This window comes from Phyllobates terribilis, unplaced genomic scaffold, assembly GCF_046119375.1.
Source record: "Phyllobates terribilis strain yellow unplaced genomic scaffold, ASM4611937v1 Scaffold_4__5_contigs__length_816908805, whole genome shotgun sequence".
Lineage (NCBI taxonomy): Eukaryota > Metazoa > Chordata > Amphibia > Anura > Dendrobatidae > Phyllobates > Phyllobates terribilis.
Window position 1 is genome coordinate 42,406,642 of NW_027362764.1, and position 24,529 is coordinate 42,431,170.

The 24,529-nt window shown below is 39.4% G+C and overlaps 1 protein-coding gene across 1 annotated transcript in view; it reads right to left on the minus strand.

Annotated features, from left to right (window-relative positions):
- Nucleotides 1-361: 361 nt before the first annotated feature.
- The window catches only part of LOC141264610 (scinderin-like), a 67,958-nt gene continuing 43,790 nt past the window's right edge, over nucleotides 362-24,529 (minus strand). The window contains exons 6-13 of the mRNA XM_073676889.1: nucleotides 15,543-15,663; nucleotides 12,930-13,021; nucleotides 6,474-6,644; nucleotides 4,873-5,050; nucleotides 4,491-4,612; nucleotides 2,926-3,003; nucleotides 1,935-1,995; nucleotides 362-518 (exon numbers count right to left, since the gene is read on the minus strand). Of these exons, the coding sequence (XP_073532990.1) occupies nucleotides 388-518; nucleotides 1,935-1,995; nucleotides 2,926-3,003; nucleotides 4,491-4,612; nucleotides 4,873-5,050; nucleotides 6,474-6,644; nucleotides 12,930-13,021; nucleotides 15,543-15,663 (954 nt within the window). The 3' untranslated portion in view covers nucleotides 362-387. The remainder of the gene's footprint in view (nucleotides 519-1,934; nucleotides 1,996-2,925; nucleotides 3,004-4,490; nucleotides 4,613-4,872; nucleotides 5,051-6,473; nucleotides 6,645-12,929; nucleotides 13,022-15,542; nucleotides 15,664-24,529) is intronic.

The following is a 24,529-nucleotide window of genomic DNA, read 5'->3' on the forward strand; positions in this document are numbered from 1 at the left end:
CATTCATAGAGTATCACAGGACAACCATGAAGCACGGTCTAATCCCATCATTAAAAGGAAAAAAATTCTGTACCCCACGGATCCATCAGAATCTTCATTGTTGGATTTGTTTTTTATTAGTAGAAATCAAAAACTTTGGTAAATTTGTTAGATGTTGAAAAGTTGTTTTTTTTATTAGACAGCAGGGTCCAAATGGAGAATCTTATCCCAGAGAGCAGATGAGAGGAGGACGGCCATTCAGTTAAACAGGACAGATCCACGTTGTCATCAATGGGATGAATGAGTTGGAGGCACCAGGGATGATCCCAACCTTTATGGGATCAGGACCACATCACTGATGGATGAGGTATATGATTTGCCCAAACTGTCCAGGTAAATTGTCCTTTACTATTGCCATTTTTTGGAATCCCAAGCCAAAAACCAGCCGGTGAAGGTAGGCGGCTCATGTCCTTGTTTGACGACGGTGATGGGGATGTTTTTGTCTCTTCCTGATGGATCACTCTCCAGATATTGTTTGGCTATAACCAAAATATGTCAGTCAGATGAATTAAGAAAAAAGATCAAAGGGATGTAATAAACAAGAGAGGAACAGACCGGACAGGGGCATAACGATCGCAGTTGCAGAGAGCGGCCGGGCCTATGTGGGAGGGGGCCTGCTAAAGCCAGGTCCTATTTCAGCTGGATGCGTGTTTGAGGACCCACATTCAGCTGAAGCATATTGCAGCGCAGAGACCCACCGGCTTCCTAAGCTGCAATACACGCCGCCAGCCAATCATAGGCCGTCACAAGCGGCACATGGCAGTGACGTCATGAGCTGCCTGTGCCTGCACACGGAAGTCAGCTGCCGGCTACAGAAGAGGATGCCGCATGTTGTGGGAACGTAGGAAGGCAAGAAGAATAATTTTTTTATGTTTTGGAAAACAGATATACATTATACAAGGATGGGGCCTAGGATGGGGTCATTATAACAGGATGGGTGGGGGACATTATTACAGAAAGGGGCAAGGACAAGGGACATTATTACAGAAAGGGGCAAGGACAAGGGACATTATTACAGAAAGGGGCAAGGACAAGGGACATTATTACAGAAAGGGGCAAGGACTGGGGAATTATTAGAGAAATGGGTTAGGATAGGGGACATTATTACAGGAAGGTGCCATGATGGGGGACACTATTGCACGTATGTCTTTATAGGATCTAGAACGCTACAAAAAGGCCCTTACATCTAATCAACATGGAGGTGTGGACCCAGGTCCAAATTTTGCATCAGGGCCTACGGGACTCTAGTTATGCCACTGAGACCGGAAGTGATAAACTGAACCTTAAATAAGTTCTTCACTTTGAACAGTCTATACGGTTCCCTTAAAAATAATGTGGTCGAAGAGCGTTCCCCGAGTGATTGGCTGTAATTCATCAGCTACTAAGTTTTTAATTTCTCTGCAGTGCCTCCACAGGAAGAAAATCGGCATTACCCATTGTCCATGCTTATCAGTTGGCGTCTGTGTCATACAAGAAAGGACAGGTCCTCCAGAGAAGCTCTGGCCAAGAAATGAGGAAAGGTTCCCCGACATTAACACCCGAGGAGAGTATATTGAAGTGGGATTTCTAAACTCAATAACCCCTTTAAATATTTTTTCATAATCGCCTTCCAGGTTAATCTAATTAACTTTTCATTGTTGATGTGTCCAACATAAAACAAAATCTGCACCCTCAATAAGAATCTTTGGGCCAAGGCAGAAATTGTATCTATGGTCCTCAAAGTGGAACAACATGAGACTGTTGGGTGGTCCCATCTATTTACTGACAGGTCAGGGTTCTCCGACCTGTGATTCTTCCAGCATTTGGGAAATTACTGGCTCTGGGACAACTACAATCATGGGGGAAATGAAGGTGATAACTTCCATCAAGGGAACTTACTAGAGAGATGAACTCACCTGCCACCTGCGATTCCTTCTTCTCTACCTCATTAGAATCGATTCCAATCCACAAAAATATCTGGAAAAAATTAACAAAAATGATGATCAGGACTGATGGGGTCTATTCTGATAAGTGAAGAGGAGGTCCATGAGGTTGGACCAGGGATGAACTGGATTCCCAGAAGATCCTCCAGATGGTCCAGTGTTGTGGTAGATGTACAAGAACCCATTAGGTTCAACATTGGAGAACACTGAAACTACCAATTAAACTGATCTGATCGGGTTTTGGCAGTTCCGTATTTTTTTTTTGTAAAGGGGTTTGGTCCAAAAGTCATCATTGATTGTATAAAATGGAGGTTGAACCTTTAAAAGTATTTCCATGAAGGAACCTATTGCATGTTAGTATGGGGCACGGCTATAAGGGGTGCAGAGGTGGCAGCTCTGACTGACCCAGGTGGTGCCAGACACCAATATTATAAGTAGTGCTCTGATGGGGACTGTTATAGATTTTGCATTTTTGCTTGAACCATACTATGGGGTCACAGAACCCCAAAAGTTGCTATACCCCATTGGAAATACTGGTAATCATCGTCCTCATTGCAATTATGTCTTTGGTAATTTTTGAGAGTGCGGCGTTCACAGGAACCACAGGTCTGCAGCACGGCTCCTATTCTCTAAGAATAGGTCATCAATATCATCAGAATGGACAATTCCTTTAAGGCCTGGTCCATAAGGAGTTAAAGGGGATGTCCTCCATTCTGTTGTTAAGTCCAGGGTTCTGTGCAGATAAATGGTATAATGTGCAGTGTCTGTATTGTGGAGCTCTGTTTTAATGAGACGTTACATAGATATAATATAGTTTTGGATTCGGCAGCCACCGCTCACCGGTGCTGTATGATTATGTATGAGATGAGCCCCCTCTAGTGGCGGCTGCAGGTAGAGGTGTGTCACAGTAACCAGGAAGGAGTTCAGTGCAGCGCCCCCTAGTGGTCTTGTCAGAAGTTCTTACCTGCTCCCAGGTGTCCAGCATCATGACATCATCCTTGGCCAGGTCTTCTTGCGTGAACTCCCCGGGAACTTCTTCAACCTACCAGGCACCATGGAAGAGAATGATAATCACAGGGTTATTATAGACATAGCCAGAAAACAGTGAGTACAGTCCCATTCCTGAAATACTCTGTGCAACAAGTAATTTATATTGTATGGTAATAGCAGTCGCAGGACCCCAAACTATATACCTGTAGGCTTCTGTCTACATTTTCATCCCCTACAGCTTGGCTTTCATCAAGCTAAAAATTTGCACCAAAATTTTGATACGATTTGGAGGAATGGCGATAGGGCTCATTCAGATGTCAGCTTTTCACCTACATTTAGAACTTGTGCCTATTATAGTCTAAAGTGCGGTTCACATGTCTATGTATTTTTGGGACCGACTGGTCCACACAAAATCATGGAGACGTGTCCAGTTTTGATCCAGGTGGTTGGATTAATCTGGACAATGCAAGTTTACGGGTCCATCCGTGTTGCGGTTTGTTTTTTATGGACTGTTTGATAAAAGCTGGAAAATCTCCATTAGTTTTTTTGCTTTCCATTCAAGAAAAACAGATGAAACAACCGACAAACACTCAGGAAAATCTGATCAAAAACACAATGATGAAGCTCGGACGGTTTTTCTTTTTGCGTCTCTCTGACATGTGAGCGAACCCTGACGTTTAAGTCACAACTCGCGCTCTTCCCCTCTAAACCAAACTCCCTTGTTGAGTAAAGTGGAAAACCGTGAATTAAACACAATAAATAAGTCTAAAACTGTCGCCAAATGCACAATTTGTTGGTGACAATGTCTAAACACATTAATAATAGTAAATCTGCCCCTTTGTGTTTGTTTATCACCATATTCTAGATCTCTACTACTTGTCAGTGGAAACAGTAACGAACCCTCCTTATAGGACCCTCCCTATAGGACCCTCCCTATAGGACCCTTCCTATAGGACCCTCCCTATAGGACCCTTCCTATAGGACCCTCCGTATAGGACCCTCCCTATAGGACCCTCCCTATAGACCGGTCCTGATCACGGCTGCTACAATTGTATCCAGTCTATAGAATCCTTTGTGATGTGTCCGTCAGGGCTCCAGATTGTTACAATGTATCCGAGTGCAGCCCAGTCATGTAATACATGGAAGATCCAGGTCCTGGCTCTGGATAAGGGTCTCACATGTAGGGCCCCTCTCTATCACATCATATTAAGAGTTGGCGTCATGGGATACTTTACAATTATAGGCAAATGGGCAGCACGGTGGCTCAGTGGTTAGCACAGTGGCTCAGTGGTTAGCACTGCAGCTTTGGGTTCAAATCCCACCAAGTACAACATCTGCAAGGAGTTTGTATGTTCTCCCCATGTTCGTGTGGGTTTCCTCCGGGTTCTCCAGTTTCCTCCCAGACTACAAAGACATACTGATAGGGAATCTAGACTGTGAGCCCCAATGGGGACAGAGATGATGAGGTCTGTAAAGGAATTAATGGCGCTATATAAGTGAGTAAAATAAATAAAAACCTATGAAGAGTCGGGTTATTACCAGAAACCTCCCGGTTCTATTGGAGCATCCGTACAGTTTTGGTGGGTGATCTTCCAATTGGGTTTCAAGGAGCGGAGACGTCTGATATTCCTTCTTACCGCCCAGAGTTCTCCAGAAAGTGTCTGATAAAAGAATAACGTTCATGGGATTATAATCTGCATAAAAAGTGTTACAATGTGATTTATTGAAAATGCAGCTACCAGGAGATAATGAACTTCTTTCCTCCCAGGAGCCGCCGGCTTCCAGTCAAGGGGACGTGCACAAAGCAGCTACATTATCACCGCTCATTGCACCGTATACTTTGATTGACAGCCGACTCTGCAGCGCATCTGTGCAGCACGAGAATGACCTTAGATTGAGGATCTGCTGATTGATCTCGTACCTGGCTCTTTGCCTTCTTCCACTTTTGTTCCTTTCCACTTCATAGTTGCCACCAGATATTCCGCGCCTTTGATTTCCTCCACATTTGCTCCTTTTCCAATCCACATAATGGCGGTGTTATTTTGGAATTTCAGCACAAAAGCATCATTGGCGTTGAGCGAGCGCGCATCAGCATCAACCTGGACATAAACAAGGGATCACTTATTCCGGAGTTTAATCTGTGAGATCAAAGGGGTTGTCCATGTTTAGAAAAAACGTAGTTGCCATTTTGCAAAACACAGCGCCATCCCCTCTACAGGTGGAGTATGGTATTGCAACTTTGCATCATTAACTTCAATGCAGCTGAGCTACAATACCAAACGCAACCTGAAAACAGGAGAGGTGCTGTGTCTGGAAGAAGAAATTCATGTCTTTCTAATCCTGGACAACTCCTTTAAATACAAGAAAAAGTTTTTGAGTTCATATAAACTTTTTTCAGTCATTTCTTTTATCATCTGTGTCCCGTAACACTACCAGCCACAGTGCCCACGTAACAATAACATCCACAAAGCCCCTATTATAGTGAACGCCACAGTAATGCAAGAGCTGGCCACAGTGCCCATAAAAGTGCCAGTCAGGATATCCACATAACAATGGCAGCTACAATGTTCATATAGCAGTGCCAGCCACAGTATCTCCATATCAATGCCAGGATAGCCACACAACAGTGCCCAATAACAGAGGCAGCTACAATATCTCCATAACAATGGCAGCTACAATGTTCATATAGCAGTGCCAGCCACAGTATCTCCATATCAATGCCAGGATAGCCACACAACAGTGCCCAATAACAGTGGCAGCTACAATATCTCCATAACAATGCCAGCTACAATGATCATATAGTCGTGCCTGCGACAGTGCCCTATAACAGTGCCAGCCAGGATATCTACATAACAATGCCAGGATATCCACGGAACTGTGCCAGCCACAGTGCCCGATAACAGTGCCAGCCAGGATATCTCCATTACAATTCCAGCTGCAATGTTCAGCAATGCCAACCACAATATCCATATAACATTGTCAGCCACAATATCCATATAGCAGTGCCTGCCACAGTGTCAGCCAGGATATCCATATAGCAGTGCCCTACAAAAGTGATACTAACAGTGTTGTCCAAAACAGAATAGACTATAAGGCCATAGTGCCCCTATAACAGTGCAGGTCCCAATATTCACTTTACAAGTGCCAGCTGTTGTGCCCCAATAACGGTGTTCTCATAACTGAGTTAGCCACAATATCTGCATAGCAGTGCCATCTACAATACCTTTATACCATGAAATAGATGCCACATTCCCGACAGATTTTAATGCCGTCACAATCCTGTAAGTCCCTGCACCCCCATAAGAGTGTCATGCACAATTTTACTAAACCAATAGGTTTTAGTCACCGTACTCTCATCACATTGCCAGCCACAGTGGCCCCGTAACAATGCAGTTACAATGGGATTATACAGTGACTATAATTGCCACCATATTGGTTGTCCCCAGACTTCCCAAGAAATGGCTGAAAATATTTTTTTTTACTGATGGGGGCATCTCCATTAATATGTAATGTCTTCTGTACCTCATTTATCCTCGTGATTGATCCGATGTTCTTTCTGACTTGGAAGAGCCGGACGGCGCGCGGAGGAGCTTGGCCGCCCTTCCTGGATGTGCCGTCCTTGAAGGCAATTAGCGGCTTGTCTTTGAATATGGCCAGAAGATGTGGAGGCTCCTTCCCCTGAGAGACGCGAGTCTAGAAAAACAAAAATGGAGGTCAGGGCATATATGTATGCATGTATATTTACTTTTATTTTATTATTTCTGAAATTATTACTCAGTGACTTATCCTGTAGCTCCTAAAAGATGCACAACGCCATTGTACACAAAGCACAAGACTGCGGGAGCCAGGAAAGGTTTGCATGACTCCTGGCATGATGGTGGCTGCCTCTCTATAATGCCTTGTAGCTGTCATACCACATGGTATACTGCAGCCAATTAGGAGTCATTGAAATAGCCTGTGTAAAAGCCAAGGCAGGGAATGCAGCAGTAGTGAATTTGGATAGTGAGAGGACGTCACAGCTTAGCCTTAGAGATAAGGAGTCAAAACACTGAAAAAACATTACACATAGTGTGTGTGAAAGTACAACAGTGAAAAACAGCCACCATTTGCTTATCCATAGTCAGATGTATTAGTATCACTTGGACATTATTAATGGTCTGGTTACATTGGTTGATAAAGCAGTTTGTTTGCTGATCGGCAGTCATTTCATTGCTTTTTTATGCAGGCAGACCATGTTGCGCACATGCCCGGACTGACGGGCGTGAGCGTGATTAGTGATCCCACTGTACCATGAACCGAGGAGTGCCTGGAGGGGTGTAACTAAGTATCAACTCGGTCCGACCAAGGTCACACGGCGACTCAGTCGACTGCGTGAACCAGGGAGGAACCGAGCAGAGGCACCAGGTGCTACTCCAGGTCAGACCCCGGTCACAGCTGTTGACCCACACCGGGGAATGCAGGAACAGGCAGGTTAAACTGGCATACAGACAGGTGGATACTGTCAGGCACAGCTGGTATGCAGACAGATGGGTATTGGCAGGCAGGGCTGGCATGCAAACAGGTGGGCACTGGCAGGCACGGCTGGCATGCAGACAGGCGGGTACTGGCAGGTAGGAACGCAGGCAGGATAGGGACCAGTACAGACTGGAACACAGGAACGGAGTCGCAGGTGCGGTAGACAAGCAGAGCAGAGCAAAACAAGCAGATGCGGTAGACAAGCAGAGCAGAGCAAAACCCGCAGGTGCGGTAGACAAGCAGAGCAGAGCAAAACCCGCAGATGCGGTAGACAGGCAGAGCAGAGCAAAACCCGCAGATGTGGTAGACAAGCAGAGCAGAGCAAAACCCGCAGGTGCGGTAGACAAGCAGAGCAGAGCAAAACCCGCAGGTGCGGTAGACAAGCAGAGCAGAGCAAAACCCGCAGGTGTGGTAGACAAGCAGAGCAGAGCAAAACCCGCAGGTGCGGTACACAAGCAGAGCAGAGCAAAACCCGCAGGTGCGGTAGACAAGCAGAGCAGAGCAAAACCCGCAGGTGCGGTAGAGAGGACAGGGCTCTGTTCACATGGAACAGACTGGAAAACACAAGAAGATAGCTGTAACACAGGAGTTAGATACGGAGGCAGGGAAACAGAACGAGCAGAACCAGATACACACAAGGTACTTGCAATGAAGGGAAAGGTACAGACATAGAGAAAAACAGGTAACGGGCTAGGACACAGTTCAGACAGAAACTAAACCAGGAATTAGATACAGGAACAAGCCTGGGAACTCAGCCTCCAGGGTGGCGGAGACAGACTAGAAGTCACAGATACAGGTAACGGGCCTGGGTATACAGCCCCCAGGGTGGCGGAGACGGACTAGAAGTCACAGATACAGGTAACAGGCCTGGGTATACAGCCCCCAGGGGCGGAAACAGACAAAATACAGGACAGGACCTGGCAACTCAGTTGCACAGAACAAACTGAATGAAAGTGTTGCTCAGGCCCCTCCTACTGGGTGGAGGGGGTTTAAGTATCCAGTGACTCACAGCAAAAGGCTCAGGACGCATTAGGACTGCGCACACTGCAGCTTTAAGAATCAGGAAACAACAGCGCCGCCGCCCTAAGCCAGCAGACAAGAGACATACAAACAGCAGGTACTGGAGCAAAGTGTGCAGCCTGGCCTGATAGGTAAGATTGCGGTCTTACATGGTGGGAGGTGGTAAGCCATGCAAGCACGCCACCAGGGATGTTACAGACCACACATCCGAAGTGGAGGAAATGATCTGTAATACATAATTTAATGCACATAGGCTGGCATTGTTCTCGGCAGAGCAAGTCCTCTTTACACTTGCTGTCGAGAACTATAATTTTTAAGCCTGCCTAAAAATCCTTTCACCCTACGAGCAAGCGTTTTGCTTGTTCATAGCGTGATCAGCAGCCTGCTTCCAGATTATCATAAAAAGATATTTCTTAGGAAAAATCATTCACAATCATAGATGTATCAGAAGGCTGAGATTGCGTTGAAATTTTTTTTCACACAGTCCTAGGAGATCTCAGAGTGTTACACGCATGTATTCAGGGCAAATGGGGACTCGGCTTTAATTCGATGAACCTGGTGAATTTAAATTTGGAAACATTTTCTAATTTCTAATATTAACCCCTTTACGACCTTGGACATATAGGTAGGTCCAAGGTTGCATCCCCCTCTTTGTCGCGGGCTCTGGCAATGAACTTGCGATCGACCGCGACTGTTAACATGTTAAATGCCGCTGTGAATCTCCGACAGCGTCATTTAACATGGCTTCAGCGGAAGGACGTCATTAGTCCCGCCAAACTCACAGGATCGTGGGTCGCCGATGGGTTGGAATGACAACCCAGGGTCTGCAGGAGACCCCTGTGGTTGTCATAGCCGATCTGCTATTAGTGCCACCCAGTGGCTGGCGTTCATAGCAGATGTGTACTTTTGTTACACATAGCAGGGCTGAAGTGTGTGTGTGAACCAGGTGATCAGATGATCGCAGCTTCTAGTCTCCTAAAGAGACTACTGAAGCCAGTGAAAAGTAAAAAAGAAAAATAGTTTTTAAAAATATTTAAAAAAAATGTAAAAAATATAAAAGTTCAAAAAACCCTGATTTCGCCCCATTCAAAATAAAACAATTAAAAATCACTCAAAAATACACATATTTGGTATCACTGTTTTCAGAATCGCCCGATCTATCAATATAAAAAAAGAATTAAGCCGATCTGTAGCGGCGTAGCGAGAAAAGAAATAAAAACACCAGAATTACAGTTTTTTTGGTCGCCGCAACATTGCAATAAAATGCAATAACGGGCGATCAAAACATCAGATCTACCCCACAATGGTATCAGTAAAAACGTCAGCTCGGCGCGCAAAAAATAAGCCATAACCCGGCCACAGATCCCAAAAAATGGAGACGCTGCGGGTCTCAGAAAATGGTGACCTTTTTTTTTTTTTTTTTTTTAACAAATCTTGGATTTTTTTTCACCACTTAAATATAAAATTAATCTATACATGTTTGGTGTCTATGAACTCGTAATAACCTGGAGAATCATAATGGCAGGTCAGTTTTAGCATTTAGTGACTGTGGTAAAAAATAAAAAAATAAAAACAATTGTGGAATTACACTTTTTGTTGAAATTTCATCGCACTTGGAATTTTTTTCTCATTTTCCAGTACACGATATGGTAAAACCAGTGATGTTGTTCAAAAGTACAACTCGTCCCACAAAAAATAAGCCCTCACATGGCCATATTGACTGAAAAATAAAAAAAAGTTATGGGTCTGGAAAGAAGCGTTACATGAGCAGCCGTCCACACTCCTGCCGCTGTCGCTGTCACTGACCGTCGGTATAAAGATCTGCGGGGGCGGCACCGGTGCTGCGGTATACGGCTGTGCTCGCTCTATGTATATAGTAGTGAGGGTCGTATAGTCTGACGGCTGATAACAGCAGAGGAAAGGTAAATCCTATGTAAGGTTTATATTTATATCCCGGAGGCTGGAAACATCTCTCACAGGGGCTCATTAGTGTATATGACTGCAAGCAAACAACCACCCCTCCCCCACCATTATTATCACTGCAAGCAATTACCATATGGGTCTATCTATCTACATATCTATCTATCTATCATTTATCTACAGGCATGACCAAAACTGTTGCGACCCTTGAAATTGTTCAAGAACATGAAGTATTTCTCCCAGAAAATTATCACAATTACACGTGTTTATTTCCTTTGTGTGTATTGTAATAACACAACAAAAACTGAAGAAAAAAAGACCACAAATTGGATATAATTTCACACAAAACACCAAAAATGGTCTGGACACAATTGTTGGCACCTTTCCAAAATTTGTGGGTAAACAACTTTTGTTTCAAGAATGTGATGCTCGCTCAAACTCACCTGTGGCAAGTAACAGGTGTTGGCAATATGAAAAATCACACCTGAAACCAGATAAAAAGGGGAGAAGTTGACTCAGTTTTTGCATTGTGTGTCTGTGTGCGCCACACTAAGCATGGAGAACAGAAAGAGGAGAAGAGAACTGTCTGAGGACTTGAGAACCAAAATTGTTGAAGAACATCAACAATCTCATGGATACAAGTCCATCTCCAGAGATCTTTATGTTCCTTTGTCCACAGTGCGCAACATAATCAAGAAGTTTACAACCCAGTGGACGGCAGAGAAAAATTGATGAAAGGTTGCAACGCAGGATAGTCCGGATGGTGGATAAGCAGCCCCAATCAAGTTCCAAAGAAATTCAAGCTGTCCTGCAGACTCAGGGTGCATCAGTGTCAGTGCGAACTATCCATCTACATGTGAATGAAATGAAATGCTATGGCAGGGAACCCAGGAGGACCCTGTCACAGGTATGTCAGAGGTGACAGACAGTCGCCCTGCAGTGGGTTGCAGGAGATCTCTACGTTTGGCATTGCAGACAGCTCCTTTGATAAGAGTCTGTCTTTAGAACTGAGTAGCTACCTCTCTTTTACTAATTAGCTCTCTGCCTGGGTGTATATATACCTGGTGTGTCTGAGAGGGAGTCGCCGGCTATATCCATTCCTACTTGTGAAGCTTAGTAGGAGCAGTACTTCGTCCTCTCTGGAGCTTGAGGCCATGTGATTATTTGGAATTCATCTAAAGCTAAGCCATTTCCCCTGTTTTGTCCACCCTTGTTGTCTATAGAGTTTACTGGAGGTTGACTAGTGCTCATCTCCTTCTATCCCTAGCCGTTGCCATACACCAGGGAGAGTAGGGCGAAGCACATGTGCGGCGATTGCTGAGGAGCCAATATAGGGATGTTAGGGGAGACAGGGTGGCGCTAGACCAGACTAGGAGGTCTTCACTTCCCCCTTTCCCTAGTGTCTGGTCTCCCTTTCCCTTTTCCCTCTGTGTTGCACTAAGTCTTTGCCACACCTGGCGTGACAGACCCTACTGCTGACACAGACATAAAAAAGCTAGACTGCAGTTTGCTAAAATGTACGTGAGTAAGCCAAAATCCTCTGGGAAAGCGTCTTGTGGACAGGTGAGACTAAGATAGAGCTTTTTGGTAAAGCACATCATTCTACTGTTTACTGAAAATGGAATGAGGCCTGCAAAGAAAAGAACACAGTACATACAGTCAAATATGGTGGAGGTTCAAAGATGTTTTGGGGTTGTTTTGCTGCCTTTGGCACTGGGTGCCTTGACTGTGTGCAAGGCATCATGAAATCTGAAGATTACCAAAGGATTTTGGGTTGCAGTGTAGTGTCTAGTGTCAGAAAGTTGGGTTTCCATCCTAGGTCATGGGTCTTCCAGCAGGACAATGACCCTAAACATACTTCAAGAAGCCCCAGAAATGGATGGAAACAAAGCATCGGAGAGTTCTGAAGTGGCAGCAATGAGTCCGGATCTAAATCCCATTGATCACCTGTGGAGAGATCTTAAAATTGCTGTTGAGAGAAGACGCCTTCACATATGAGAGACCTGGAGGAGTTTGTAAGAAGAGTCCAAAATTCCAGGTGAGAGGAGTAAGAAGCTGATGGTTATCGGAAGCGATTGATTGCAGTTATTTATTCCTAAGGGTGCAACCAAATATTACGTTGAGGGGGCCAACAATTTTGTCCGGCTCATTTTTTTTTTTTTTTTTTGCCAATTGCAATAACTTTCTAGGAGAAATGCTTCATTTTCTGGAACAATTTAAAGGGTGCCAACACTTCCGGCCATGACTCTTTCTATCTATCGCTTTCAGACACACATGGCTGGATATACTTCGCCTCCCTGTGTATATATGATATTGGGGGACAATAAAATACTGAATGTGAGATGAAAATGAGCAGAAAATTAGAAGAGGATTATTAATTATTCATCCTGATGTTATTATAAGTCGGAGATAAAGCGAACGGATGATACAAGAGCAAAAACAGAAAGAAGTTGTAATGAAGCCGGAGACGTAATAGATGAAAGGCTGCGGTGATATAACCCCCGGTATCAGTACTGGACTGACGTGAGTGGCTCCGGCCTTGATGGAGCGATCCAGCTGCACCGTGAGGAAGGCGGACGACGTGATCTCATCCTTTGTGGAATGATTCCCCTGCCTGAAAGGATCAAACATATCAGATCTATAACAAATAGAAAATCTATTAATCTGGCATCCAATGGTTTGGAAAATCGTAATAAGTAACATAGCCCCGTGCCCGATAATCAGGAGATAACCCGATAATCCAGAAAACTGAAGAGACCAGTCCGGCAATTCAGTAGGGTGAAGAACGTCCTTGGTCATCATCATCCTGACACAAGGGTATTTAATGGGTTTGTCCAGTTTATAAAGCCCATTATCATATACCCCGTTACATATTATGGGGTCATCAGAGGGGGTCCTCTGGTCGGGATCCAGATCTCTTGTGTAAAGAGCGTCTCTCGCTCTGGAGGACCCGTCCTATCCTGCATTAGAGTCAACCTTAAGATGTGCAGAGACACTGTAATTCTTCATTGCACCTGCAGGGGCGCTGCAGGGAAATTGATCACTTATTGCCAGACTTTACTGCAGATTACAAATGATCGCTGGTGATCGCAGCAGTGGAACACTTTGTGATCAGGATATTGTTGGGGGATCCTTTTAACAAGAATAAACATTGTTTGAAAATTTGATATTAAGTAGATTATCAGAATTTTACTGTAAGACAATAATAATATAATAAACATCAATGTAATTGATATATGTACAGTACAGACCAAAAGTTTGGACACACCTTCTCATTTAAAGATTTTTCTGTATTTTCATGACTATGAAAATTGTACATTCACACTGAAGGCATCAAAACTATGAATTACCACATGTGGAATTATATACTTAACAAAAAAGTGTGAAACAACTGAAAATATGTCTTATATTCTAGGTTCTTCAAAGTAGCCACCTTTTGCTTTGATGACTGCTTTGCACACTCTTGGCATTCTCTTGATGAGCTTCAAGAGGTAGTCACCGGAAATGGTCTTCCAACAATCTTGAAGGAGTTCCCAGAGATGCTTAGCACTTGTTGGCCCTTTTGCCTTCACTCTGCGGTCCAGCTCACCCCAAACCATCTCGATTGGGTTCAGGTCTGGTGACTGTGGAGGCCAGGTCATCTGGCGTAGCACCCCATCACTCTCCTTCTTGGTCAAATAGCCCTTACACAGCCTGGAGGTGTGTTTGGGATCATTGTCCTGTTGAAAAATAAATGATGATCCAACTAAACCGGATGGAATAGCATGCCGCTGCAAGATGCTGTGGTAGCCATGCTGGTTCAGTATGCCTTCAATTTTGAATAAATCCCCAACAGTGTCACCAGTAAAGCACCCCCACACCATCACACCTCCTCCTCCATGCTTCACGGTGGGAACCAGGCATGTAGAGTCCATCCGTTCACCTTTTCTGCGTCGCACAAAGACACGGTGGTTGGAACCAAAGATCTCAAATTTGGACTCATCAGAAGAAAGCACAGATTTCCACTGGTCTAATGTCCATTCCTTGTGTTCTTTAGCCCAAACAAGTCTCTCCTGCTTGTTGCCTGTCCTTATCAGTGGTTTCTTAGCAGCTATTTTACCATGAAGGCCTGCTGCACAAAGTCTCCTCTTAACAGTTGTTGTAGAGATGTGTCTGCTGCTAGAACTCTGTGTGGCATTGACCTGGTCTCTAATCTGAGCTGCTGTTAACCTGCGATTTCTGAGGCTGGTGACTCGGATAAACTTATCCTCAGAAGCAGAGGTGACTCTTGGTCTTCCTTTCCTGGGGCGGTCCTCATGTGAGCCAGTTTCTTTGTAGCGCTTGATGGTTTTTGCAACTGCATTTGGGGACACTTTCAAAGTTTGCCCAATTTTTCGGACTGACTGACCTTCATTTCTTAAAGTAATGATGGCCACTAGTTTTTCTTTACTTAGCTGCTTTTTCTTGCCATATTACAAATTCCAACAGTCTATTCAGTAGGACTATCAGCTGTGTATCAACCAGACTTCTGCACAACACAACTGATAGTCCCAACCCCAGTTATAAGGCAAGAAATCCCACTTATTAAACCTGACAGGGCACACCTGTGAAGTGAAATCCATTTCCGGTGACTACCTCTTGAAGCTCATCAAGAGTGTGCAAAGCAGTCATCAAAGCAAAAAGTAGCTAATTTGAAGAATCTAGAATATAAGACATATTTTCAGTTGTTTCACACTTTTTTGTTAAGTATATAATTCCACATGTGGTAATTCATAGTTTTGATGCCTTCAGTGTGAATGTACAATTTTCATAGTCATGAAAATACAGAAAAATCTTTAAATGAGAAGGTGTGTCCAAACTTTTGGTCTGATCTGTATATGTCGAATCAGCAGACAATATGGAGATCACAACTAGCTCTACACAACTTATAGATCACTTGTGAGCGGCAGAGTCCAGACTCAACCTAGAGATACATAGAGCTAGTGATAAATCTCATCCCCTATAGAGCAGCAGTGCAGCCCCGTGACCATACTGACCTCTACTGGCCAAAACGGTAATTGAATACAAGTTTGTAGGCTGACAAGAGAGTTTACGAAGAGGGTTTATTCTTGGTTTTTTTTTTTGGAATACACAATTGAGTAACTTTACTCACTCATCAGGTATAGATCACTGTTCCTTTAGCAGAAGTGTATAAAATGATGGAACAATCCCCACCATAAAACTGCCCCAATGTCTCCGGGTCTATTGGAACTCGTCCGCAGGATTCCACTCGCCAAATCTTAGAGAAGAATAAAGACATCAATCAAATAGGGGGCAGTATTATAGTAGTTATATTCTTGTACATAGGGAGCAGTATTATAGTAGTTATATTCTTGTACATAGGGGCAGTATTATAGTAGTTATATTCTTGTACATAGGGGCAGTATTATAGTAGTTACATTCTAGTACATAGGGAGCAGTATTATAGTAGTTATATTCTTGCACATAGGGGGCAGTGTTATAGTAGTTATATTCTTGTACATAGGGAGCAGTATTATAGTAGTTATATTTTTGTACATAGGGAGCAGTATTATAGTAGTTATATTCTTGTACATAGTAGCAGTATTATAGTAGTTATATTCTTGCACATAGGGGGCAGTATTATAGTAGTTATATTCTTGTACATAGGAGCAGTATTATAGTAGTTATATTCTTGTACACAGCAGCAGTATTATAGTAGTTATATTCTTGTACATAGGGGCAGTATTATAGTAGTTACATTCTTGTACATAGGGAGCAGCATTATAGTAGTTATATTCTTGCACATAGGGGGCAGTATTATAGTAGTTATATTCTTGTACATAGGGAGCAGTATTATAGTAGTTATATTCTTGTACATAGTAGCAGTATTATAGTAGTTATATTCTTGCACATAGGGGTCAGTATTATAGTAGTTATATTCTTGTACATAGGAGCAGTATTATAGTAGTTATATTCTTGTACACAGCAGCAGTATTATAGTAGTTATATTCTTGTACATAGGGGCAGTATTATAGTAGTTATATTCTTGTACATAGGAGCAGTATTGTAGTAGTTATATTCTTGTACACAGCAGCAGTATTATAGCAGTTATATTCTTGTACATAGGGGCAGTATTATAGTAGATATATTCTTGTACATAGGGAGCAGTATTATAGTAGTTATATTCTTGTACATAGGAGCAGTATTATAGTAGTTATATTCTTGTACATAGCAGCAGTATTATAGTAGTTATATTCTTGTACACAGCAGCAGTATTATAGTAGTTATATTCTTGTACATAGGGGCAGTATTATAGTAGCTATGTTGTTGTTCATAGGGGCAGTATTATAGTAGTTATATTCTTGTACATAGGGGCAGTATTATAGTAGGTATATTCTTGTACATAGGGGCAGTATTATAGTAGTTATATTCTTGTATATAGGAGCAGTATTATAGTAGTTATATTCTTGTACATAGGGGCAGTATTACAGTAGTTATATTCTTGTACATAGGAGCAATATTATAGTAGTTATATTCTTGTACATAGAGGCAGTATTACAGTAGTTATATTCTTGTACATAGGGGCAGTATTATAGTAGTTATATTCTTGTAAATAGGGGGCAGAATTATAGTAGTTATATTCTTGTATATAGGAGCAGTATTATAGTAGTTATATTCTTGTACATAGGGGCAGTATTATAGTAGTTATACTCTTGTACATAGGGGCAGTATTATAGTAGTTATATTCTTGTACATAGGGGCAGTATTATAGTAGTTATATTCTTGTACATAGGGGCAGTATTATAGTAGTTATATTCTTGTATATAGGAGCAGTATTATAGTAGTTATATTCTTGTACATAGGGGCAGTATTATAGTAGTTATATTCTTGTACATAGGAGCAGTAATATAGTAGTTATATTCTTGTACATAGTAGCAGTATTATCGTAGTTAAATTCTTGTACATAGGGGCAGTATTATAGTAGGTATATTCTTGTACATAGGGGCAGTATTATAGTAGTTATATTCTTGTACATAGGGGCAGTATTATAGCAGTTATATTCTTGTAAATAGGGGGTAGTATTATAGTAGTTATATTCTTGTACATAGGGGAGATATTATAGTAGTTATATTCTTGTACATAGGAGCAGTATTATAGTAGTTATATTCTTGTACATAGGGGCAGTATTATAGTAGTTATATTCTTGTACATAGGGGCAGTATTATAGTAGTTATATTCTTGTACATAGCAGCAGTATTATAGTAGTTATATTCTTGTACACAGCAGCAGTATTATAGTAGTTATATTCTTGTACATAGAGGCAGTATTACAGTAGTTATATTCTTGTACATAGGGGCAGTATTATAGTAGGTATATTCTTGTACATAGGGGCAGTATTATAGTAGTTATATTCTTGTACATAGGGGCAGTATTATAGTAGTTATATTCTTGTAAATAGGGGGTAGTATTATAGTAGTTATATTCTTGTACATAGGGGAGATATTATAGTAGTTATATTCTTGTACATAGGAGCAGTATTATAGTAGTTATATTCTTGTACATAGGGGCAGTATTATAGTAGTTATATTCTTGTACATAGGGGCAGTATTATAGTAGTTATATTCTTGTACATAGCAGCAGTATTATAGTAGTTATATTCTTGTACACAGCAGCAGTATTATAGTAGTTATATTCTTGTACATAGGGGCAGTATTACAGTAGTTATATTATTATACATAGGGGCAGTATTATAGTAGTTATATTCTTGTATATAGGAGCAGTATTATAGTAGTTATATTCTTGTACATAGGGGCAGTATTATAGTAGTTATATTCTTGTACATAGGAGCAGTATTATAGTAGTTATATTCTTGTACATAGGGGCAGTATTATAGTAGTTATATTCATGTACATAGGGGGCAGTATTATAGTAGTTATATTCTTGTGCATAGCAGCAGTATTATAGTAGTTATATTCTTGTACACAGCAGCAGTATTATGGTAGTTATATTCTTGTACATAGGGGCAGTATTATGGTAGTTATATTCTTGCACATAGGGGCAGTATTATGGTAGTTATATTCTTGTACATAGGGGCAGTATTATAGTAGTTATATTCTTGTACATAGGGGCAGTATTATAGTAGTTATATTCTTGTATATAGGAGCAGTATTATAGTAGTTATATTCTTGTACATAGGGGCAGTATTACAGTAGTTATATTCTTGTACATAGGAGCAGTATTATAGTAGTTATATTCTAGTACATAGTAGCAGTATTATCGTAGTTTTCTTCTTGTACATAGGGGCAGTATTATAGTAGTTATATTCTTGTACATAGGGGCAGTATTATAGTAGTTATATTCTTGTAAATAGGGGGTAGTATTATAGTAGTTATATTCTTGTATATAGGAGCAGTATTATAGCACTTATATTCTTGTACATAGCAGCAGTATTATAGCAGTTATACTCTTGTACATAGGGGCAGGATTATAGTAGTTATATTCTTGTACATAGGGGCAGTATTATAGTAGTTATATTCTTGTATATAGGAGCAGTATAATAGTAGTTATATTCTTGTACATAGGGGCAGTATTATAGTAGTTATATTCTTGTACATAGGAGCAGTATTATAGTAGTTATATTCTTGTACATAGTAGCAGTATTATCGTAGTTAAATTCTTGTACATATGGGGCAGTATTAGAGTAGTTATATTCTTGTACATAGGGACAGTATTATAGTAGTTATATTCTTGCATATAGGGGGCAGTATTATAGTAGTTATATTCTTGTACATAGGGGGCAGTATTATAGTAGTTATATTCTTGTATATAGGAGCAGTATTATAGTAGTTATATTCTTGAACATAGGGGCAGTATTATAGTAGTTATATTCTTGTACATAGGGGCAGCATTATAGTAGTTATATTCTTGTACATAGGGGCAGTATTATAGTAGTTATATTCTTGTACATAGGGGCAGTATTATAGTAGTAATATTCTTGTACATAGGGGCAGTATTATAGAAGTTATATTCTTGTACATAGGGGCAGTATTATAGTGGCTATATTCTTGTACATAGGGGCAGTATTATAGTAGTTATATTCTTGTACATAGGGGGCTGTATTATAGTAGTTATATTTTTGTACATAGGGGACAGTATTATAGTAGTTATATTCTTGTACATAGGGGCAGTATCATAGTAGTTATATTCTTGTACTTAGGAGCAGTATTATAGTAGTTATATTCTTGTGTATAGGGGCAGTATTATAGTAGTTATATTCTTGCATATAGGGGGCAGTATTATAGTAGTTATATTCTTGTATATAGGAGCAGTATTATAGTAGTTATATTCTTGTACATAGGGGCAGTATTATAGTAGTTATACTCTTGTACACAGGGGCAGTATTATAGTAGTTATATTCTTGTACATAGGGGCAGTATTATAGTAGTTATATTCTTGTACATAGGGGCAGTATTATAGTAGTTATATTCTTGTATATAGGAGCAGTATTATAGTAGTTATATTCTTCTACATAGGGGCAGTATTATAGTAGTTATATTCTTGTACATAGGAGCAGTATTATAGTAGTTATATTCTTGTACATAGGGGCAGTATTATAGTAGTTATATTCATGTACATTGGGGGCAGTATTATAGTAGTTATATTCTTGTGCATAGCAGCAGTATTATAGTAGTTATATTCTTGTACACAGCAGCAGTATTATGGTAGTTATATTCTTGTACATAGGGGCAGTATTATGGTAGTTATATTCTTGCACATAGGGGCAGTATTATGGTAGTTATATTCTTGTACATAGGGGCAGTATTATAGTAGTTATATTCTTGTACATAGGGGCAGTATTATAGTAGTTATATTCTTGTATATAGGAGCAGTATTATAGTAGTTATATTCTTGTACATAGGGGCAGTATTACAGTAGTTATATTCTTGTACATAGGAGCAGTATTATAGTAGTTATATTCTAGTACATAGTAGCAGTATTATCGTAGTTTTCTTCTTGTACATAGGGGCAGTATTATAGTAGTTATATTCTTGTACATAGGGGCAGTATTATAGTAGTTATATTTTTGTAAATAGGGGGTAGTATTATAGTAGTTATATTCTTGTATATAGGAGAAGTATTATAGCACTTATATTCTTGTACATAGGGGCAGTATTATAGCAGTTATACTCTTGAACATAGGGGCAGGATTATAGTAGTTATATTCTTGTACATAGGGGCAGTATTATAGTAGTTATATTCTTGTATATAGGAGCAGTATAATAGTAGTTATATTCTTGTACATAGGGGCAGTATTATAGTAGTTATATTCTTGTACATAGTAGCAGTATTATGTAGTTAAATTCTTGTACATAGGGGCAGTATTAGAGTAGTTATATTCTTGTACATAGGGACAGTATTATAGTAGTTATATTCTTGCATATAGGGGGCAGTATTATAGTAGTTATATTCTTGTACATAGGGGGCAGTATTATAGTAGTTATATTCTTGTATATAGGAGCAGTATTATAGTAGTTATATTCTTGAACATAGGGGCAGTATTATAGTAGTTATATTCTTGTACATAGGGGCAGCATTATAGTAGTTATATTCTTGTACATAGGGGCAGTATTATAGTAGTTATATTCTTGTACATAGGGGCAGTATTACAGTAGTAATATTCTTGTACATAGGGGCAGTATTATAGAAGTTATATTCTTGTACATAGGGGCAGTATTATAGTGGCTATATTCTTGTACATAGGGGCAGTATTATAGTAGTTATATTCTTGTACATAGGGGGCTGTATTATAGTAGTTATATTCTTGTACATAGGGGACAGTATTATAGTAGTTATATTCTTGTACATAGGGGCAGTATCATAGTAGTTATATTCTTGTACTTAGGAGCAGTATTATAGTAGTTATATTCTTGTGTATAGGGGCAGTATTATAGTAGTTATATTCTTGCACATAGGAGCAGTATTATAGTAGTTATATTTTGTACATAGGAGCAGTATTATAGTAGTTATATTCTTGTATATAGGGGCAGTATTATAGTAGTTATATTCTTGTACATGTGGGGCAGTATTATAGTAGTTATATTCTTGCATATAGGGGGCAGTATTATAGTAGTTATATTCTTGTATATAGGAGCAGTATTATAGTAGTTATATTCTTGTACATAGGGGCAGTATTATAGTAGTTATATTCTTGTACATAGGGGCAGTATTATAGTAGTTATATTCTTGTACATAGGGGCAGTATTATAGTAGTTATATTCTTGTATATAGGAGCAGTATTATAGTAGTTATATTCTTCTACATAGGGGCAGTATTATAGTAGTTATATTCTTGTACATAGGAGCAGTATTATACTAGTTATATTCTTGTACATAGTAGCAGTATTATCGTAGTTAAATTCTTGTACATGGGGCAGTATTATAGTAGGTATATTCTTGTACATAGGGGCAGTATTATAGTAGTTATATTCTTGTACATAGGGGGCAGTATTGTAGTAGTTATATTCTTGCATATAGGAGCAGTATTATAGTAGTTATATTCTTGTACATAGGGGCAGTATTATAGTAGTTATATTCTTGCACATAGGGGCAGTATTATAGTAGTTATATTCTTGTACATAGGGGCAGTATTATAGTAGTTATATTCTTGTACATAGGGGCAGTATTATAGTAGTAATATTCTTGTACATAGGGGCAGTATTATAGTAGTGATATTCTTGTACATAGTAGCAGTATTATCGTAGCTATATTCTTGTACATAGGGGCAGTATTATAGTAGTTATATTCTTGTACATAGGGGCAGTATTATAGTAGTTATATTCTTGTAAATAGGGGGCAGTATTATAGTAGTTATATTCCTGTATATAGGAGCAGTATTATAGTAGTTATATTCTTGTACATAGGGGCAGTATTATAGTAGTTATACTCTTGTACATAGGGGCAGTATTATAGTAGTTATATTCTTGTACATAGGGGCAGTATTATAGTAGTTATATTCTTGTACATAGGGGCAGTATTATAGTAGTTATATTCTTGTACATAGGGGCAGTATTATAGTAGTTATATTCTTGTATATAGGAGCAGTATTATAGTAGTTCTATTCTTGTACATAGGAGCAGTATTATAGTAGTTATATTCTTGTACATAGGAGCAGTATTATAGTAGTTATATTCTTGTACATAGGGGCAGTATTATAGTAGTTATATTCTTGTACATAGGGGGCAGTATAATAGTAGTTATATTCTTGTACATAGCAGCAGTATTATAGTAGTTATATTCTTGTACACAGCAGCAGTATTATAGTAGTTATATTCTTGTACATAGGGGCAATATTACAGTAGTTATATTCTTGTACATAGGGGCAGTATTATAGTAGTTATATTCTTATACATAGGAGCAGTATTATAGTAGTTATATTCTTGTACATAGGGGCAGTATTACAGTAGTTATATTCTTATACATAGGGGCAGTATTATAGTAGTTATATTCTTGTATATAGGAGCAGTATTATAGTAGTTATATTCTTGTACATAGGGGCAGTATTATAGTAGTTATACTCTTGTACATAGGGGCAGTATTATAGTAGTTATATTCTTGTATATAGGAGCAGTATTATAGTAGTTATATTCTTGCACATAGGGGCAGTATTATAGTAGTTATATTCTTGTACATAGGAGCAGTATTATAGTAGTTATATTCTTGTACATAGGGGCAGTATTATAGTAGTTATATTCTTGTACATAGGGGGCAGTATTATAGTAGTTATATTCTTGTACATAGCAGCAGTATTATAGTAGTTATATTCTTGTACACAGCAGCAGTATTATAGTAGTTATATTCTTGTACATAGGGGCAATATTATGGTAGTTATATTCTTGTACATAGGGGCAGTATTATAGTAGTTATATTCTTGTATATAGGAGCAGTATTATAGTAGTTATATTCTTGTACATAGGGGCAGTATTATAGTAGTTATATTCTTGTACATAGGAGCAGTATTATAGTAGTTATATTCTTGTACATAGGGGCAGTATTATAGTAGTTATATTCTTGTACATAGGGGGCAGTATTATAGTAGTTATATTCTTGTACATAGCAGCAGTATTATAGAAGTTATATTCTTGTGCACAGCAGCAGTATTATAGTAGTTATATTCTTGTACATAGGGGCAGTATTACAGTAGTTATATTCTTGTACATAGGGGCAGTATTATAGTAGTTATATTCTTGTACATAGGGGCAGTATTATAGTAGTTATATTCTTGTATATAGGAGCAGTATTATAGTAGTTATATTCTTGTACATAGGGGCAGTATTACAGTAGTTATATTCTTATACATAGGGGCAGTATTATAGTAGTTATATTCTTGTATATAGGAGCAGTATTATAGTAGTTATATTCTTGTACATAGGGGCAGTATTATAGTAGTTATATTCTTGTACATAGGAGCAGTATTATAGTAGTTATATTCTTGTACATAGGGGCAGTATTATAGTAGTTATATTCTTGTACATAGGGGGTAGTATTATAGTAGTTATTTTCTTGTACATAGCAGCAGTATTATAGTAGTTATATTCTTGTACACAGCAGCAGTATTATAGTAGTTATATTCTTGTACATAGGGGCAGTATTATGGTAGTTATATTCTTGCACATAGGGGCAGTATTATAGGAGTTATATTCTTGTACATAGGGGCAGTATTATAGTAGTTATATTCTTGTACATAGGGGCAGTATTATAGTAGTTATATTCTTGTATATAGGAGCAGTATTATAGTAGTTATATTCTTGTACATAGGGGCAGTATTACAGTAGTTATATTCTTGTACATAGGAGCAGTATTATAGTAGTTATATTCTTGTACATAGCAGCAGTATTATCGTAGTTATATTCTTGTACATAGGGGCAGTATTATAGTAGTTATATTCTTGTACATAGGGGCAGTATTATAGTAGTTATATTCTTGTAAATAGGGGGCAGTATTATAGTAGTTATATTCTTGTATATAGGAGCAGTATTATAGTAGTTATATTCTTGTACATAGGGGCAGTATTATAGCAGTTATACTCTTGTACATAGTGGCAGTATTATAGTAGTTATATTCTTGTACATAGGGGCAGTATAATAG